Source organism: Diadema antillarum, unplaced genomic scaffold (genome assembly GCF_040938485.1).
Source record: "Diadema antillarum isolate AM-2024a unplaced genomic scaffold, OU_Dant_1.0 seq00000170_RagTag, whole genome shotgun sequence".
NCBI lineage: Eukaryota > Metazoa > Echinodermata > Echinoidea > Diadematoida > Diadematidae > Diadema > Diadema antillarum.
In genome coordinates this window covers 1859560-1880718 of record NW_027271239.1, presented here as the reverse complement: position 1 = coordinate 1880718, position 21159 = coordinate 1859560, and the positions used below count along the sequence as shown (strand labels likewise).

The window sequence follows — 21159 nt, the reverse complement described above, 5'->3', positions numbered from 1 at the left end:
TATATATATATATATATATATATATATATATATATATACATATATATATATATATATATATATATATATATATGATATATACAATATAGATGATATATACAATATATATATATATATATGTGTGTGTGTGTGTGTGTGTGTGTGTAGTGACAACTTTGAATAAGGAAATGGGTCTTTGTGTGTGGCAGACATGCACACACTTTGGACCACACGAGCATTGAAGATCAAGGGTTGTGGGACGAACACTGTACTAGGGCTTTCTATAGCTCAGTCGGGAGCACCGGTCTCATATAGCAATCCAGAGGTCTCGGGTCCGAAGAAACCCATTTTCTTTGCTCAAAGTTTTCACTTTTTATCATTCGTTTCTGGTCAGTTATCTCTTTCTTTGTTTTCATATATAAAGTGTGTGTACGTGCGTGCGTGTGCGTGTACTGTGTGTGTATTTGTACATTAATGTAAATAGAGCTATAGGAATGATGCAGTGGATGTCGCTATAGGAATGATGCAGTGGATGTCGCTATGTTTCATCCTCTATTACGAAAGTTTGTTTATCTTGGAATGAAATAAGGTTCATTAATCCGAATACGAGAAAAAAGTCGCACACTAATGATCCTTCAGAATTGCAAACCTTATTTGATTTTTGGATTAAGCGAACCTTCCAACTAGCGAACGTTATTTCATTGTCGGACCTAGTATTTCATTTTCGGATTGACGAACTGAAACCGTGCTCTGTATGCATCACCGAGACCATTCCACACACACATACACACATACACTCACTTTCTATGCATTCTGCATATAGGCCTAATCTAGTTTGCATGCATATCATGTATATAAGTATATTTTCTATTAGTTCATCAGCTACAGACTTGCACGCGTCTCGTCTGATACAACATTGACCACTCAGTGTATACACACAAAATTTGAGAGTAAAGTGAATTTTTTATTTCCTCCCAAACAAAGATTGCATATTGCTATTTACCATCATCATTTAAAGTCTTTCCCCATCAACCACTTGCTTAAACACTTATTGCTTTGGTTGTTGATGGTTGATTTTTTTTAGTTTCCTGCGTTTATAATTATTCGTGTTTGCTTATACTTGCCTTTGGTAACCCCCGGTTACAAGGGATGAGCGTTACTTCTCGAGATACGCAATATAAATGAGTAGTCAATAATATTATGTAGTCATCTTATGAGAGTCTGGCTGTTGACATCATACCAAATGTCACACGATGTCTTACAAAGTGTTTGGCGCGGTGTATAGAAACAATGATGTATCACCATTACACTATGCAATTACATGTAAGATTCCGAAATGCTATCTTGTTCACAGCTCGGGTTCTACTATATAATCATGTATTTCAGGTTATACTAACAGCTTTTGGTTTATTCAATGAGCCCAAATAATCGAAATAAATCACCAGCTTATCTTTAGTGAATCTATATCTATATACGTTAGATGCGCGGTCTACCTCGCGATCTTTAGGAGTAGAAGGCACAATGGGTGTGCGTGGAATGGCCGGGGTAGCCCGGGCCGAGGTTTTCAACAGCTCCGTAGGCGGAACATTTCGACATCCACTGGCTGTAGGAGCTGGAGCTGAATATCTGAAAGTCAACGGCTGTACCCCTGTAGTGGTATGAGTTAGTAGAATGACAGGCACCGGCTATGGCGTTTATCTGCGGTGCAAAGAAAGGAGGGAAGAAAACGGCGTCGATTACCATCAATCTTTGGCCACATCATTGTTGTTATGAGATGTTTTCTTTCTCTTTGCGTTGCTTTTTTTTTTGGGGGGGGGGGTGTTAATCCTAAAATAATAACATTAGACCAAAGAGTTCGTATCGGCTTTCTTCAATGTCAGTAATATGACACTCCATATATACTGTTATTCCAGTGAGAGCACAACTTTCACAGAATTAAAATTACAAAATATGACACGAAAAATGAAATAAGCAGTTTTTGCTGCATAATAGAATGTGTCTGACATAATCACAATGGATACTGCATAACATACAAATAGTTACACGCTGTTTTTGGAGACAATGTGAAGACAAGAGTGCAAAGATCCGAAATTTTTTCTCCCTTATACATGTTTTCGCGTACTAACCGGAGGGCCAAACCTCAAAAAGTCGCTTACTTAACGAGTGAGTTGCACTCTCTCTACAAACTAAGTAGACCATGCTTATTTTCAAGTTTTTATTGTAACAAACAACATTCCACTGGTCTACCTCAAAAAATTTGTTGCGAAAGCCTCCAAATCCAAGATGGCGTCCAAGATGGCCGCCATATTTACTGAATTTGCTATTTGAAAGATAGAATTTGATTGAAACATCAGACTTCAACAAATTTGATGTCATATGAAAGAGAATAAAATTTTCTACAAGTTGATACCATTTTTGTGGGTTATTGTGATAACTGAATTGAGATTTTAAGGAAAAAACACTCATTTTTTGATATTTTTCTGAAAAAAGGAAAATCATGAAAATGCTTGATTCAGCATAAATCACAGAAAAACTGAAGGATTATCTTGAAACGTTTCAAGAATTTTATTTGACATATAATTAATATTTGGAGAAAATTTGGGGTCAGTACCAATTTCGGTTCAGGAGTTATAATGTCTCAAACTTGAAAACTCACTATGTAAAAATGGCCACTTTAGTTGTGACAAGACCTTGTTGGTTGTAAAAAAAGCCTGCGCGCGCCAAGACTACTACACGCACCACTGGCACTGACGCTTGTAGCAGTGCCAGTGGTGCGTGTAGTAGTCTTGGCAAACGCAGACTTTTTCTTTGACAAACAAGGGTTTGTGCCTGCAAACTAACTTTTCATACCAAGTGGTAGCTCAGGTGACGCTGATTGCTATTATTTCAAAGTAGATTGTTCTGAAGCAGATGAGATGAAGCAAAAAATATCTTTCAAATAGAGGTAGAAGCTTGAAACACTAACCTTGCTATAGAAAGTTTAAAACAAAGTTTGGATCAATTACTCAAAAAATTCAAAGCTGACATAGTGTATTGCCCCAAAGTAAATGTATCATTTCGATTTTGATACAATTTTGTCTGTTTTGCTGTCTATTTATATGGTTTTTATATATTTTGAACATTTTAATGGTATTTCAAACCATCTTAGGTTTTTAATGGAGACATTTTTCAGAATGCACCATGAATATTTCTCTAAAAAGTAAAAATAAAATAAAATTGAAAATGTTTATGAAAACCATGCAGAAATTAAAATCTTTCCCATAATATAATCAATATTTGGAGAAAATTAGGGGTCAGTATTGTATTTGGTTCAGGAGTTATAATGTCTAAAACTTGAAATCCAATTTTACATATTATATATTTGCACGCATCTGTTCCCAAAGACGTCACAGAGGGTCAAATCCAAGATCGTGCTTACTTTTCGAGTTCCACTCTCTCTATAAACAAGACCACACATAATATTAAGTATACTAAGCAATGTTCCGTAAGTACACCTCCGTAGATTTGTTGCAAAAACCTCCAAAGTACAGATGCGGTCCAATAGGGCCGCCATTTTTATTGAATTTAACATTTCAAACATAAAATTTGATAGAGACATTAGATTGCAACAAATTTGATGTCGTATGAAGGAGAGCAAAACTTCCTAAAAGTTGATACCACTTTAGCTGTGTATTGTGATAAACTGGGGGGGGGGGGGGTGTTGTTTGCTTCTCTTTTTTGGGGGGATACATATTTTTATACTGTTTTGAAAAAAGGAAGAAATGTAAAAATGCATGATTTAATATTTATCAAAGAAGAACTGAAGAATTGTTTTGAAACCTGTGATTGAGATTGAGATTTACTGAGATTGAGACATTCATATTTCTGGAATTATTGGCAATAATCATACACTGTTGACAAGTTAACATCTAAAACTTGAAAAAAAATATATATATGCATTATAAATTTTGCATACAATGTGTTTATATGGTCACATGTAATATTGTTATGGTCTAGTGACTTGCAAGTACCTGCAAACTAACTTTTCATGCCAAGTGGTAGGTGACGCTGGTCGCTATTACTGTAGCATTTCATCATAGTAGATTGTTCTGAGGCAGATAAGATTGAACAGAAAGTATTTTCCAAAAAGAGATAGGAGCTTGGAATTTGGCACAAATTTTGCCAATGTGTAATATTTAGCGATAAGAATAGTATCCACACAAAATTCAAGATGGCGGTAATTAATCGAGGTTGTCGTTCAAGGCATTATTTACCATTAGTGCACGTAAAACAAAAACCCAGCTTTACTTAATTCCTCAAACTAGTTCTAAACTGTGAGTTAGGGATAGAACAACTAATGTACAAACTTAAATCAGTATAATTAATGCTAAATATTGTTAGATATACTAAATAGATCTGATAAGAATGTCTTTTTATATACTAAATTGTTAACAGTTATCACGGTTATGGTTTCTTGAAAAGAAATGGTGTTATCTCCGTATGTTTTAGGCTTTATTATAATTTTTTTACATGGTAGAATGTTTTGTGATACAACTAACCTGCACATATAAATCGAATGTGATCTCTCTCCCAATGGTAAACAATACCTTTAGTGTGTTGCGTGAAAGTTAAATCTCAACTTATAACTTGTAATTTGATATATTTTGTTCAGTATTCTTATATTGCTGTCTATTACATGTTTCTATACATCCGAACGATATTGTACTAGTGTAAACCATAGTGAGGGGCTTTTTTTTTTGGGGGGGGGGGGTGGTGGAGCTCATTCCAGTGTTTGGGTAAGGCCCAATCTTTGATAAAAAAAAGAAATGCTTCTGTATCAAAGATATGCTTTTTTTACGACTCTGCTGTTGTAGAAACGTGAATGATGATGGTATAATTATGTGTAATAATGTCTGATCCGCAGATGTCCTTGAAAGCCCTTCTGATCCGAACCCCCCCCCCAAAAAAAAAAACAAAAACAAAAACAAAAACAAAAACAAAAGCAAAAGACGACATGGCGGCAATTTCTCAACTTTGCTCTTGAATGTGTTGTGCGAAATTACTTTTTTAGTATATTGTTCGAATAAAATTGTCCAAATTGATTATTCGTGCTGTATATTCACATTTACAAATAAGCATGCTGAAACTGTACTTACTGTTATCAGATTTTTCTTACATTGTTTTTAGGCTGATTTCATGTGGGTTATAGTGTCACAATTGATCTGAACTTATGCCATTGGTAGATGCTTTCCCATAATATAGATATCAGGATCACTCGAGAGTGAAAATGTTCATTTTCATTCATTTTAGAGTGATCTTGGGGATCACTCGAAGAGTGACGAGTGATCCCTAAGGCAGGGCTCGACACTAACGGTGGTCTGGTGGCCCAGGGCCACCAAAAACGCACGTCGGGCCACCAAAATGTCAGAAATGAAGAATTTGGTGGCCTGATCGGGCAACCAAAAAAGGTCGGATATTTGCCTTTGGGCCACCAAAAATAAAAGTTAGTGTGGGGCCCTGCCTAAGGTCACTCTAAAATGAGTGAAAATGAACATTTTCACTCAAAAGTCACTCCAATTTCACTCTAAATTCACCGTTTTCTGTTATTCACTCCTCACATCAAAAGTAAAAACTTCCACTCGATTTGTTGTTTTTTTTCGGAGAGTAGAATATCACTGGTTTTAAAAATGTGTCCATAAAAACCTAAGACAGTTTAAGATAGCGCAACAGACAAAATTGTATCAAAATCGAAATGATACATTTAATTTGGCGCAATGCACTATGTCAACTTTGATGGCTGTCATCTTGATTTGTTGTGTTTTTTTTTTTGAGCGGTTGATCTAAATTCTGTCTTAAACTATCTATAACAAGATTGGTGCCAAGTTTCAAGCTATAACCTCTATTTGAATTTCTTTTTTTTTTTTTGGCTTCATCTCATCTGCTTCAGAACAATCTACTTTGAAAAAATAGCGATCAGTATCACCTGAGCTACCACTTGGTATGAAAAGTTAGTTTGCAGGTACAAACACTTGTTTGTCAAAGAAAAAGTCTGCGTTTGCCAAGACTACTACACGCACCACTGGCACTGCTACAAGCGCTAGTGCCAGTGGTGCGTGTAGTAGTCTTGGCGCGCGCAGACTTTTTTATGACCAGCAAGGTCTTGGTCACAACTAAAGTGGCCATTTTTACGTAGTGAGTTTTCAAGTTTGGGACATTATAACTCCTTAACCGAAAATGGTACTGACCCTTAATTTTCTCCAAATATTAATTATATGTCAAACAAAATTCTTGAAACGTTTCAAGATAATTCTTCAGTCTTTCTCTGATTTATGCTGAATCAAGCATTTTCATGATTTTCCTTTTTTCAGAAAAATATCAAAAAATGAGTGTTTTTTCCTTAAAATCTCAATCCAGTTATCACAATAACCCACAAAAATGGTATCAACTTGTAGAAAATTTTATTCTCTTTCATATGACATCACATTTGTTGAAATCTGATGTTTCTATCGAATTCTATCATTTAAATAACAAATTCAGTAAATATGGCGGCCATCTTGGACGCCATCTTGGATTTGGAGGCTTTCGCAACAAATTTTTTGAGGTAGACCAGTGGAATGTTGTTTGTTACAATAAAAACTTGAAAATAAGCATGGTCTACTTAGTTTGTAGAGAGAGTGCAACTCGACCTCTGTTTTTAGCTTTTGGCCCCCCGGTTATACTTGTCGAATTATTATGGCAATGAAGAGAGGAATGAAAGAGGATGCCTATACAATTTGGCTGCATAGAAGTCGTAGAAAGTGAAAGACAATACAAGACAAAGTCGTAAAGACATAGTGTGAAGTTATAAAGTAAAGATGTAATGCTTTTTTTAAAAAAAAATGAGAAAGCTTTACTTTCTTGATTGGAAACGTGGCAACTCTGCATTTCATTTATACGCATCCTCATCTAGCTATCAGCTTTAGATGGAAATTTGATTTTTCTCAGAGGTTTTATTTTACTTAAGATATGTCTCATTTAACATTTAATGCCGGTGCATGCTAAATCATTTAGTTTCTAGCTTTCTTCTTTGTTTGATGCACTGCAAAGTACCTGAAGGTAGTGGCCATCGTCAGCAAGGTCGATGATGTATTCCAGAAGAGTCTGGCTCAGACAAGTTGAACCACCGGGAGTACATCCAGAAGAGCAGCAGTACCTTTGGGGAGGATTTTAAAGAGATGGAAGACCCCCCAAAAAAAATGTTTACGAAGATAAGCATGAAGAATATGGGTAAACAGAGGGAGACGACAAATATATATATAGATGGGAATAGAAATGAAGAGAGGAGAAATTAGAACTTGGAGGGAGAGGGGAAGAGGAGAGAAGTGTGAGATGTGAGGGGCTGAGATGTGGACAGGGGAGGGAGAAAGAAAGGCAGAGAAACAGGGAGGAAAAAGAGGAGATCGAGCTGAGAGGAGATGTGATCACGAGAACAGGACCCCGTTTTATCAAAAGATAAAATAGATTTTAAATGTCCTTACTACACAGGCTGCCATAGACTTACAGTTGAAATCAACTATAGTATATAATCAATTTTAACTCTTCACAAAACAGGGCCCAGGAGACATATTAAGGTGAGGTATAAATACACGGAGAATTGAAATGAAAATAAAGGAGTAATATGAGAACGGACAGGATGGTACAAGTGTAACTAAGATGAAGGATTAAGATTGAAGAGTTATCCATATGCAAGGAACTTCGTATTCTTAAGATTTTGTTAGCCCGGGTTATTTGAAATTGCTATGGTTAGACGACATGAACGAACAATACTCTAATAAACGGAGTTCTATTATATGTATTTTACTCGTCCCAATTCGCTCACAGTTTCATTTATTTCCTTTCCTCTATTTTCTGAGGTTTTTTTTGCATTTTCTCTTTCTTTCTATTTCTGTTTCCTCTTTACATTTTTTTTCTGCACTCTTTCTGGTTGCAGCTCTTCACCTACTTTTCCCCTTCCTTGCGTGGTAACCCACATTGTACAAGCATAGTCTTTTGGGTGAGTACCTTCATTTTTTCCCCGCCGAATTAATAAGTGTGTCTGTGTACGTCTCTTCTTGGATTGATCATGGACATGAAAATGCTGTTATTTTTACTTCCTGTGGATTCTTCAAATGCATGTCCAATTTCAATAATTACCTTGCTGTTTCTTTTTTGTTTTTAGCTGAAAACAATATTTATTTTGAAGTTGAACTTTGAACAATTTTCTACGAGATGAATAGTTGTGATCAAGAGCAACACACTGTAAACTTATCAAAGAAAAAAAAACATCGTAAACGAAGTAAAAGTATTTCATTCAGGCCATTCAACCTGATCTGTTTTGGAATTTTCATACACTCGAATCCTTAATTCATAGACAAACAAAAGACAGACAGAGACGCAGACCCCTTGCGAATGTTATGATGAATATACATCCGTGTGAACATACGAAGATCGTAGAGCCGTGTAGCCGTTGCACGTGTCGACGATGTTGGAGTACGAGTCCGCGCCGTCTCCGGAGCCGGATGGATTGAGCACCCCGTTGTCTGTCAGAAGGTAGATGCTTCCCGCGTTGTGGAGAGCGAGTACTTCGCAGGCAAGCGACTGCACCGTGGAACCACAGGATCCGCCTCCTCCTCCACCTTCGATTAAAAATTGATGTCAAATGATTCAAATCGATGTTCTGTCAACTATTATACAAAGTTGCTTATCACGTTATTCCAAATTAGATATTAGATATTATGCCTATTCTAGGCTTGCATCAATCATTGGCTGATTTATTGAGTAGTTGAAAATGTTAAGTGCCGTCCACTGTTATTGTATTGTATAATTTATATTGTTTTATGTATCTTATGTGAAAATATGAATATAAATTGAAATTGAACTGAGACTGTCGATGTGATTTGTGGGTGTTTGAGTGTGTTTTCAAATTCAGTATAGGACCTACATTTCAGTCTACATCACAACAGTTATGTGTGACACTGTTGCGAATAAGTTATGTGCAAACATGTTTATGAATAAGTAAATGAATTGATATATACACATATCGTCATTTACATGCTATTATAGATAATCCAAAAATTAATTTAAAAAAAGGGGGGCAGATTGATCTGATATAACTGCTCTCACTTAGCAAAAATAAGATATGTATACACATATTATCATGTATGTATGTATAATCAGGTGTTCATCATAATGATAACACTGACAATAATCATGTTGATGGAGATAATGATAATGATGTTATAATTCATCTTATCGTACGATTAATCATATCATATCATTGTTTTAATTATCAATGATTATTTTCTTCAATATTATCATTACAGGCTTATAATACTGCATTACATGTGCCCGATGGTTTGCTGAAGCAACACTTAACGCTGCTCGCCTTGGTGGGACAAAGGTTGGAGATGTAGTTGCTGTACGGACACTGAGACGAATCGATGCAGTGACCCACTTGACCGTAGGTGCTGTGGTCGTACTCGGCGCATTCATCGTCGCTGTCAACTGTCATGCACGAATGGGAGAAATTCGGAAAATGTTATATATCATTTGATGCTGTATACTACACCATTAACTGGGATGTGATATAGGCCTACATTCTCAGGCGTTATTGAGTCAACCACTCAGGGAAACGACTGTCCCCAACGCCTAAAAATCTATTTTCAAAGGATATATATACATATATATATATATATATATATATATGTATATGTATATATATATATATATGTATATATATTGTGACGAACTCGCCTTCTCGTCGTGAATTAAGAGAGTGTATTTGACTGTCTGTACAAATGTCTCCGCGAGCCGTGTCAGGATGGCCGAGTAGGCGGGGTTCGTTTTGTTGCAGTTTACAACGATCCCTTTAGATTATTAAAACTACTAGTCTGTATGCTACCATGTATTATGTTGTGTCAGAAGCAGCTCTACAACACAAGCGGCACACATACCAAGTTCAGCATCACTTAAAATATGTCACTTCCAAGCGTCACTTGTAGAGGATGTTAAATTGGTACACTTATTTTGTTACCAACTTTTACTACCAACTCTTGCTACCAAGTTCTGCTACCAAGTTTTGTTACCAACTCAGTCACGCTAACGTGGAACACCTTTCACAACCATATGGTGGCACAGGTATCGTTGATGGCACGGGGTAAAGTGCTACATCGCACCGTTACCAACTTCCTCAGGCGACGACTGGAACTTGGATTGGGCACGGACTATGCGACAAGTCACATTACCATTATACCCGAAATCCAATGACGACGACTGGAACTTGGATTGGGCACGGACTATGCGACAAGTCACATTACCAATATGCCCGAAATCCAACGGCTTGCTAGTTGGTCTTCTCAGGAACGGTGCTCCAACTCAGGAACATGTACCACCACTCTGCACACCGCTGCTTGGTGATAGAACTCTCAAGAAGACACAGTGGAGTCATCAGTTCAGGAACATATTTACAGTTTAATACACATAGAAGTGAACATGAACAACACATTTGAGTTTATCATGTACGGGCTACTTGTTGCGGACTATGTCACACAACGGCCACTTTATATGCCTCTCCTCCTATCGCGGAGTAAGGAGGCAATCTCGCACGGCCGTAAGCAGCGCGGAAAATACTCGCAGTAGTCGTTCAAATTATTTATAATGTTGGCGTGGTTATTAAATTCATACAACGATTATACATTTTAGCAGTATCTCTTGTACGTGGTTACTGTATAATTCGGCATATATCATCGGTCTAAACCGGAGTTGGTATTAAATAACCCAAACTTGCCCATGACAAACAAGTAACCACATATTTAATAATAAGTGTTAAAACTCATAATAATGCACTACCACATTACAGCATTTGCCAAACGTTCCGATAGTGCCCCTTTTCTACGCTGCCGGCACAATCGATTATGACAAATTATAATCGAACGGTTAAATCGAATTTCGTTACATGGCTTCCCTCCCCATGCAGGCTTCGTCCCTGGAGCCGAACACATAGAGAGCAAAAAATGACAACAAAATATACTACTACAAACATTATTGAACGTTTTGCTCCTTTGCAAAACTCTACGTACAGTCCATAATAACGTAATGAGACAGCTACAGTCTTTAGTTCAAAGCTGTCCAAAACTGTCATAATATAGACTAATTGTTCGTCAGAAACTCATCTTTTAAGAGTTCAACAGTCTCTTCATTTGATTTCCTGACCGGGCTGCTCCCTTGCAGCAGACAGGTCGACACGAGGAATGTCACATTTCACCCTGGCATGGTGTGCCAGAATGAATCCGATGTATGACGAGAGGAACGGGCGTGCCCCAACGGAGAGCGGCTCCTCGATCGGGGTAGATAATCAGGTGGTCTTCCCGGTGACCGAGAATAGCGTGCAGGTGAGGAAGAGTCGTCACACCGGCGATGTCCACTAGGTAGCTTTCCCACAACCACTGGTGCTGTCGCGCTGACGCTGACACGTGTCCCTGCTCGGCCTGTACAGAACACCTCTGAGTCGTCTCTCAGAAGCTGGTATGCCGATGAATTGCTTTCTGGGGGAGTTTCTGTCAAACTGCATTGCCAGAAGTCCACCAGATGTGGCGGCACACGATTCTGGGGTATGCCTCCGTTGAGAGGCGTTGTCTCCGTGTCGTCCTCAGCAAGGCTGGCAAGGTTGGCTACCTCTGTTCCATTTACCAATGTTGGTGCTGTCGTTGCTGCACATTTATGTCTCTCATTGTTTATACATGGGAGAGATACCCATGGAGTATGCAGCTGCATGTTCTCGAAATCTAGCGTGGCTTCCAGACCAATCAAGAGATCCAGACCGAGGATGCCCTCAGCTCTTATGTCAGCTACTACCAAGTCAACATGGCACAAGCAGGAGCCAAGCTGAAGTTCCATGGTTGCATGTCCCTTTGTTTTCAACCGAGATCCATCTGCTTGACGAACGATGCTTGTCACTGGTTCAAGTGGTGGCTTTCGCTCAGGTCTCATTCGCAGGTACATTTCTTCTGAGACATATGACTGCGATGCACCACTGTCTACCAGAAACATCACCTCCTGCCCATTCACGTTCAAATTCACGTACAGTCCTTTCTGGAACGTGGATGACAGAAGTGGAGTTCCGGAACTAGGTAGTGGCGGTTGAGATGTCTCTGGTTCGGATGCCTCTCTGGCTGGTGTGCACCCGTCGTCTGGAGGATTCGTACCCTCCTTGGCTGTGTCCTCCTTGTTAGAAGGCTGACTGTCCTCCTTCTGTTCGCTTTTAGGGAGTGTCTCAGTCTTTGATGCCAAGTCGTTTCTCGGCATTGGCGCTGGTTGCTCCTTCTCCCTCTTCATGATGAGATCGCTGACTGCTTCAATCATGAGAGTGGTGTTATTTTCAGACACCCCCATGAATTTGTCAGCAGTGTCTTCATCCTTCACAGCCACTACGTTATCTTCCTTCTGTGACAGCAAGACACGGTTATACTGCCGACGGTCGCTCTCCATCCGCAGGAAGGCTTCTGTGTTGAGAGCAGCTTGGATTGCCTCGTCGAGCGTACGAGGCTGAGCCCGGAAGAGGCCGATTCTGATATCCCGGTCAACTATTGCATCGAGAAAGTGACCTCGAGCCAATTTATCTTGGCCCGCTTCCTCGAATTCAGGATATGCCATGGATGTAAGCTCGCGAATGCTCTGTCCTAGCTCCTGCAAACTTTCCTTCGGTCTGCGTCGTCTGGTGCGCAGTTCTGCCAGGAATACTTCTGAATGCGAAACAGGTCCAAAGCGGTGCTTCAGGCGGTTCACGAGTTCTTGGTACGTCAACTGACGTCCCGTCTGCTGTGCTAGTACTTTGACAGCAGCTCCTTTCAAGCTGGCAGCCAAATATTGAAGAGCTTCCACTCCCGTCCAGCGGTTAACTCCAGCGCAAGCTTCGAAATGGCAAAGATAGTCCAGCACAGGTCCTTTGCCATCATATCTATCTGGTATGACAGCCGGCTGGTTGCTGATTCCGTTGCCCTGAACATCATAATGACGTCTCTGGTCCCAGAGCTCTGTTCGACGTCGCTGGTTCGGGCCAAACTGGTGTGGCATTACATCTGGTTGTTCTCCAAATGTAACAGGCTGGTCACTTGTACGAGATGAATGCGACTGCTGCATTGGAGTTTGATGCTGCTGAGGTAGTAGCTTTGCCGATGGCGGAGCTGACAACTCCACCTCTCCATTCGCATCTCCAAACAGCTGAGGTGACACCACTGGTGAGGGTGGCAGTGACGACTGGTTAGGGCGCCCTCCAAGTGTCATCGGTGAGCAGCGTAAGTTAGAAACCGAAGTTGGTGCTACTCCAGTTTGTTTGCTCACCGACTCTGACACCTGAGCAATCAAGTCGTCGATTTCGCTAATCTTGCTCTCCAGCAAAAGTGACAACTCCAACAATGGTATCTCGTGTGCCATCGTGAAAACACAGTTAACTACATTTATTCATACAAAAGTTACAAATAGGGATCCCACTCCTGACACCATGTGTGACGAACTCGCCTTCTCGTCGTGAATTAAGAGAGTGTATTTGACTGTCTGTACAAATGTCTCCGCGAGCCGTGTCAGGATGGCCGAGTAGGCGGGGTTCGTTTTGTTGCAGTTTACAACGATCCCTTTAGATTATTAAAACTACTAGTCTGTATGCTACCATGTATTATGTTGTGTCAGAAGCAGCTCTACAACACAAGCGGCACACATACCAAGTTCAGCATCACTTAAAATATGTCACTTCCAAGCGTCACTTGTAGAGGATGTTAATTGGTACACTTATTTTGTTACCAACTTTTACTACCAACTCTTGCTACCAAGTTCTGCTACCAAGTTTTGTTACCAACTCAGTCACGCTAACGTGGAACACCTTTCACAACCATATGGTGGCACAGGTATCGTTGATGGCACGGGGTAAAGTGCTACATCGCACCGTTACCAACTTCCTCAGGCGACGACTGGAACTTGGATTGGGCACGGACTATGCGACAAGTCACATTACCATTATACCCGAAATCCAATGACGACGACTGGAACTTGGATTGGGCACGGACTATGCGACAAGTCACATTACCAATATGCCCGAAATCCAACGGCTTGCTAGTTGGTCTTCTCAGGAACGGTGCTCCAACTCAGGAACATGTACCACCACTCTGCACACCGCTGCTTGGTGATAGAACTCTCAAGAAGACACAGTGGAGTCATCAGTTCAGGAACATATTTACAGTTTAATACACATAGAAGTGAACATGAACAACACATTTGAGTTTATCATGTACGGGCTACTTGTTGCGGACTATGTCACACAACGGCCACTTTATATGCCTCTCCTCCTATCGCGGAGTAAGGAGGCAATCTCGCACGGCCGTAAGCAGCGCGGAAAATACTCGCAGTAGTCGTTCAAATTATTTATAATGTTGGCGTGGTTATTAAATTCATACAACGATTATACATTTTAGCAGTATCTCTTGTACGTGGTTACTGTATAATTCGGCATATATCATCGGTCTAAACCGGAGTTGGTATTAAATAACCCAAACTTGCCCATGACAAACAAGTAACCACATATTTAATAATAAGTGTTAAAACTCATAATAATGCACTACCACATTACAGCATTTGCCAAACGTTCCGATAGTGCCCCTTTTCTACGCTGCCGGCACAATCGATTATGACAAATTATAATCGAACGGTTAAATCGAATTTCGTTACAATATATATATATACATATATATTTTGAAACAAGGAAGGAAAAACTGACCAGAAACAATTGTAATAATAAATAGCGAAAACTTTGAGCAAAGAAAATGGGTTTTCATCGGGATTCGAAGGTAGATGGTAGATGCTTCCCGCGTTGTATATATATATATATATATATTCCCGCGTTATATATATATATATATATATATATATACATATACATATATATATATATATATATATATGAATATATAATTATATATACATATAATACATGTACATATAACAATTTTATACTATTTTCACCCACTCCCGATATTGTGCACCTTCCATCGAAAGTTAGATTTGCAGGGAACAAAACCTGAAAATCACTCTCTCATTTAGATTTATAGACATTACAGCGGCATACAATGAGAACCTAACCACAATATTTTCAAATTGTCTCTTCTGAGGACCCACATGTCGAGTTCTTTCCAGTATTGTTCAAATCGTATCATTACACCATAACATCGCTATACGTTACTGTTCATACGTCTGCAGAATGTGGCTGTTTGTTTGTTTTCATTATCTGTATTTGAGAAGAATCTGTTATTTCCCCGCGTATCCTATAGCCTTTCATTTTATTTTCTGTATTTTGGTTCTATGTTGCACCCGTGCTCCTCATCTGTTTTTTTTTTTTTTTTACATTCTGTTCAGAATTTGGGACCTACGCTTAACAAGCTTGCTTTTAAGTAAATTCCGTCACAGTTCTTGAGCATTATAGAGCCAAACTTACGAATATTGACCGCCATGTTTTATATGTTTACAATAATTTACTAAGCATCTTAGCCGGATATTGTGATTCACTTTATTTTATTATATTTGATGTACATTCCTTCATTGAGAAATATGAAGATAAATTGAATTGAATTGAATTGAATATTTTCAAAATGTATAGGGCAATAACTCCCTGGAATCCCGGACCCTTCCCCTTCCCCTAACCCTAATCCTAACCCTAACCCAAACTCTAACCCTAAATGTAACCCTTCCCTAATCTTTACTCTGACCTTATCACTAACCAGTAACTAGCCAGGGGTAATTATCCTCGGGGGGTAAGTGCCCTAAAACGTCTTCAAATACATATATTCACAATTTTTGTAACAAAAATGATAAGTGCAATATACATGTGATGTAGTATATCTGTAGTAGTAGTAGTAGTTGTTGTAGTAGTAGTAGTAGTAGTAGTAGTAGTGGTGGTGGTGGTAGTAGTAGTAGTAGTAGTAGTAGATAGTAGAAGTAGTAGTATAGTGGTCCGACAGCAGTCGTAGTATCAGAAGTTATAGTAGTAGTAGTAGTAGAAGTAGAAGTAGTAGGAGTAGCAGTAGCAGTAGTAGTTATAGTACTAGAAGTAGAAGAAGTAGTGTAATAGTTTTTTTTTAAAAATCAGTCGCAGGAAAATACCAACATGAGTATAATAGTTGTTGTGATGTTGCCAAAGCTGACTTAGCGGCACTCTTCTGCCAAAGGTGAATAGTAAAGTCATTAAAAACCAATGAGTAAGACGAACCTGTGAAACAGCACTTGACGTTACTGGCCTGGCTCGGGCAAAGGTTGCTGATGTATTTGCCGCCGGGACAGGCGGAGGTCGCCACGCACTCTCCCACACACCCGTAATTGGCGTGGTCATACGACGAGCATTCGGGATCGGTCGCGGCACCTTAATATCACAGACACAGCAAGAAGAGCAACACTTCATTGTTGAATAATTTAGTTGGTAATTACAAACTGCTGCATGACTGAGTCGGAAGTTTCAGTGAATTAAGATTGTATCTCATGACATAATCTCAAATTATTGCATCACACTTTATCTGGTTTTCCCCTGATTAAGACCTAGGAAAATGTTCCCCATGGAAAGCAGGATTTGCGAAGCACTGTGGCTGTATAGCATTGAATGTGAAAACTTGCCACCTACAAGGACACAATTAGATACGATGTAATTTCCTTTTTATTTATTGTTCCTTATTAAACATTTCATGCAATTTTACATTCCATTTGATTTCAAAAGAGAAGTACAACGCAAAGTACTCATGTTAAGATGGGAAAAACAGATATAAGCAAATATTGATAACGTGCAATAAAATGAACCTAACAAGCAGAAACTTGAAGAATGTATAGGCTGTTTGTAATGATTTAATTTCAGCACAAGGTATTCATGAAGAAAATGACGAAACGGACGAAAACACAAAATGTCGAGGATGTTTGTTAGCATAATCACCATGTTTCAGGTAATTTTTGATCAGATCGTGACTAACGGCAACTACATTATTATACAATGTACATGCATCCTCAAATGGAAATGTCCATAGCCCATGCAGAGTGACATGTTCCCTTATAATCAAATTCTAGTTTTTATAGAACAATTTATTCAGCAGGATTGAAGGACAGTTGAATTTTGCCCACATTATGATAATATAGGTTTTCCCGCCCAATTTCATCAGATTTGCATTCGATTTAACGATGCGACCATTCAAGTTTGAGAGAATTTGAATGATCGCCGAGATCGACATTCAAAAAGGTAACTACTTCATTCAATTTAATTTCATCAGCATACGATTTCATGAGTTTCTCACACAAGGGTGTACAAAGGGCATTAAAATAAAAAATGCAAGTTCAACGCATTCAAATTCGCATCAGCACCGCCGTGGAGAGCGTTAAGTAATTCAAATTCACCATAAGGCAAACAATTACAAAGTGTGGGCAGTCTTTTTCGTTGTTGCGTTTATTCTTTGTAGTTACTCAGCTGTTTGAATATGCAAACTTAATATACAATGTGATTTTTTTTTTACTCATACTAGCTAATAACTCGTATAACCCTACTTTCAAACACATTTAATTCATACACGATTTTAGCCGCTTCTACATTACAGAGTATGCGTGAACATTTCGAATATGGACAGAATTAGCGGATGAAGCATGACCTTGACAACCAGCAAAACTAGCGATATAACCCTTTGGTGAAATAGGTTTATCTACATGTCAGCTGATCCGATTACGGCATCTTATGATAACTTATGATATCGACACGAGGAACTAAGGAATAGAATCAAAATGGATCAATATGGATTTGGACGTATAGGGCCCCTAAGATATTCTGGGATATGGCTATTTCAAATATTGCATCCATACTGTTAGGAATGAATTGAAAGTGACAGAAAGGTCGACAGGAAAGAAATACCAATACAATTAAGATAATTAAATAAAACTTTGAAATGTAAATGGTATTGTATTATCCAATCGTATGACGGTGAAAAAAGACCCTTAGAAGTAGTTTATGTTGATTGAATTCGAACGTTCAAAGTGCGAAGTTGTGTTCCTATAAATGAAATTGAAACTGGTATTTGGCACGAATTTGAACGTCTATCCAGCTGGCGCGAAATTGAATGCCAACTTTGAGTCCTTAAATGGAATGAATTTCTCTCTAAATTGAATGAAATAAAATCTAAAAGGAATGACATGAAATGAAATTGAATGCTCAAAAGAATTAAAATGAACGGTGAGAGGAGAGCAGTGACCAAAATCGCTTTAATTTGAACGCCTTTTCATTAATTCGAATGCAAATCTGATGAAATTGGGCGGGAAAACCTATAATTATAAAGCACTTAATATACATCCAAACGTCTTTAAAAAAAAGAATAAAAAGAGAGATCTGCTTTCGAGCTCTACGAAAACGTCACAACGGACATAGTGACAGAGGGATCACACAAGGTTCTAATAGGATATTCGTTACTTAAAATGTCAGTCTAGTATTTCACACATTCGGTCACGTGCTTTCTCTTCGACTTGGCAGAAGCAGAGATCTTTAGTAATATCATTATTTGGTATCAAAAGCAAAAGCAAAGATCGATGTGTTAACTAACACAGCTGAAATTATTTATAACCATTACCGCTGAGATCGTGATAGGTCTCATTTCTATAAATAACAGTGATTTCACAGACAAGAAAAAAAAGGAAATGTTATAGATCCATGTCAAAGGAAAAGAAGATAGGGCCTAATAGAAGAAGTAAGGGAGTGAAAAAGAAAATATGCCATCAGATTCAATCACGTGACTCCTATTTGTCTTTCAGAAAGTAATTCATTAAGTAATTCATTAAGTATATGTTACACTAATGTATATATTATGAAATTCATGTTTCACGTAATGATATATAAGTCAGCAGTTTGTGTAATTACGAAAACATAGAGAATAGCCTACCATTCGAATAAAAGATGTCAAATTCGGGGGAGGGGGTCGTTAGATGTAACAGTTCGCATATACACTTGTATTCAAACTAACATAAATATTTCATTTTACGACAGTTGCATTTAAATAAACCTGGGAGAGAAATGAAGAATGAATTAGAAATTGAGAAATCTGGAAAGTGCCTGAAAAGTGGAGAGAAAGAAAAAAATCAGATGAAATGGAAAGAAAGATACATGCAATGTCAACATGAAAAAGAGGTTTGCTCAAAAGCAAGGCAAAGATAAACAATATTTGGAAAAACATATGAAACAAAGTATTGACATTAGGAAAACAATAAGCTTGGGGGGGGTGTAAAACACTGAATCATTTTTTTTTTTTTATTAAAACGAGAAGCAAATATGGCACATATTTTCTCCATCACCTGTTCTATAAAAACGTGTAGACTGTAATACATGTAATACGACAAGCTGATTAAGCATCCAGGATCCGGACGTCAAGACGTTCTCGGAATTAAAACAGTAAGACCAGATGAATTCATTGATTTAATTTTGCAGCTTTAATCAAAGTTACCTGAAAGAATCAGAACTTACATCAATTGACTTTGAAATGCATTATAGGAAACGATGCGTGATTACCGATTGAAACAAACAAACAAACAAACAAACAAACAAACAGACAGACAGACAAACCAGCAAACCAAAACTTACGAGCCAAGCCAACGGCAACGAAAAGTACGATCGAAAGGACGACCTTCATGATGAAGCTGTTTTCTTGCAGGCGGAAGAACGATAATACACAGTGAGCCTAGTGATATATGCTTGCAATTAAGAATTTTGGAGCAATGGAAGTGACTTTTATTCTCTCAACTCAGTCAGAGCGGCAACATGATGGGAAAACCAGCACTTGGCGGTTGAATTTGCATCTCAAGTGGAGCGCGTCACGAGTGTTCGTTCCTGATATCGTCGAGCAAAAACAAAAACAAAAAACGCGAAAAACACAAACGGAAATGAGAAAGACATATCTGTAACGACGTGGCTGACTGAGTTAGTTAGCAATCCGACCCTCCCATCCTCTTCATACTGTGCAATATGACCTTGAACAAACAGTTAAAATGAAGATAACTTGTAGTCATGGCCTCTTTCCTTTCCGACACACACACACTCATGTGTTTTTTTTCTGTTTTCCCAATCACTTACACACCAAATAGTACACATAAGTATACAAACACACACAATGCCATAATGTGGAGAGATATTCGATCCTACCTCTCGATATATAGCAATCTTTACTCTTGATACGCGTCTCCTTTTTTATATTTTTTTCGTCATAATGATGATTTTGTTTCATTAAATAACATGATGCTCAATATCATATGATATTATGGGTGTAACTTATGAATGACACAAAGTGTCTATTTAGATTTCAATTTGGACAAACTTCCGAGTTCAAAACACAGTGTAAGAACATTTGTAGGAATCACTGACTGATCATGCCATCCTTATTACATTTCACAATGATTTCCTCGTGAAAATCCATGATAATGAAGTGCCAGAGCCGATGTTTAAAAATTCCGAAACACAACGCATTTATAATTTCAGTGAACACAAAACGTGTGTAAATCTAAAACATAAGTCTCTTAAAACAACAAAAATACTTTTTTCTGTGTTTCTCCTCCAATTCAAGGAAAAGTGTTGGTATAGCTCTGTACAGCGCCCCGTGATAGAGGTCACTTTGTTGTTGCTGTTCTTTTTAAACTAAATGACAGACGTATATCTCCGAGTCCGCATGTAATAGCCCGTGATGTTTCAATGTTTCCGGGGTCATATTTAGCCCGCCCTCTAGCTGTCGTATAATATTACATTATAGTAACCTCTTTGAATTTAAAAACCACGTGACTTCAGATGCCCAGTAATAGAACTGCACAGTGCTGGCCAGCTTATGTGAATCATAACGTATGTTTCTATTTCAGTGAGTGGTCATACTCCAATCAAGTGATCACAATGAAGCGAGAATCTGAACTGTCAAATCTCAAGTGACGTCACGTAATATAATTTCAGAATAATTAGCTGTTGCCGAATTGGCTATAGAATGAAATGATATGTATTCATGTACATCATAATATTGCTTCAATAACGATTTTGATATACAACATTAGTTTACAGTCACTTTATTGTGAGTTAATTCTCCCCTGGAAATAATTTTTCGCGAAGCGATAGCGCTTAGGGAAGAATATTCGCAATCTCTTCGCGGGGAAGTCAAG

At 38.3% G+C, this 21159-nt stretch overlaps 1 protein-coding gene across 1 annotated transcript; it reads right to left on the bottom strand.

Annotated features, from left to right (window-relative positions):
* Positions 1-1482: 1482 nt before the first annotated feature.
* LOC139728270 (uncharacterized) lies at positions 1483-19655 on the bottom strand. The gene is made up of 6 exons (XM_071639229.1): positions 19607-19655; positions 16226-16375; positions 9319-9480; positions 8420-8612; positions 7048-7150; positions 1483-1677 (listed from the first exon to the last, which is right to left on the bottom strand). Exons 1-6 carry the CDS (start codon positions 19653-19655, stop codon positions 1483-1485), a joined length of 852 nt encoding a protein of 283 aa, XP_071495330.1.
* Between the last annotated feature and the right edge of the window lie 1504 nt (positions 19656-21159).

Excerpts from the sequence above, each read along its gene's own strand:
- LOC139728270 (XM_071639229.1), bottom strand. The coding sequence starts at position 19,655 with ATGAAGGTCGTCCTTTCGATCGTACTTTTCGTTGCCGTTGGCTTGGCT. Across the intron at positions 9,481-16,225 it reads CGTCAAGTGCTGTTTCACAG|TTGACAGCGACGATGAATGC; the intron begins GTTCGTCTTACT and ends CGTGCATGACAG. Across the intron at positions 7,151-8,419 it reads TACACGGCTCTACGATCTTC|GTACTGCTGCTCTTCTGGAT; the intron begins GTATGTTCACAC and ends TCCTCCCCAAAG.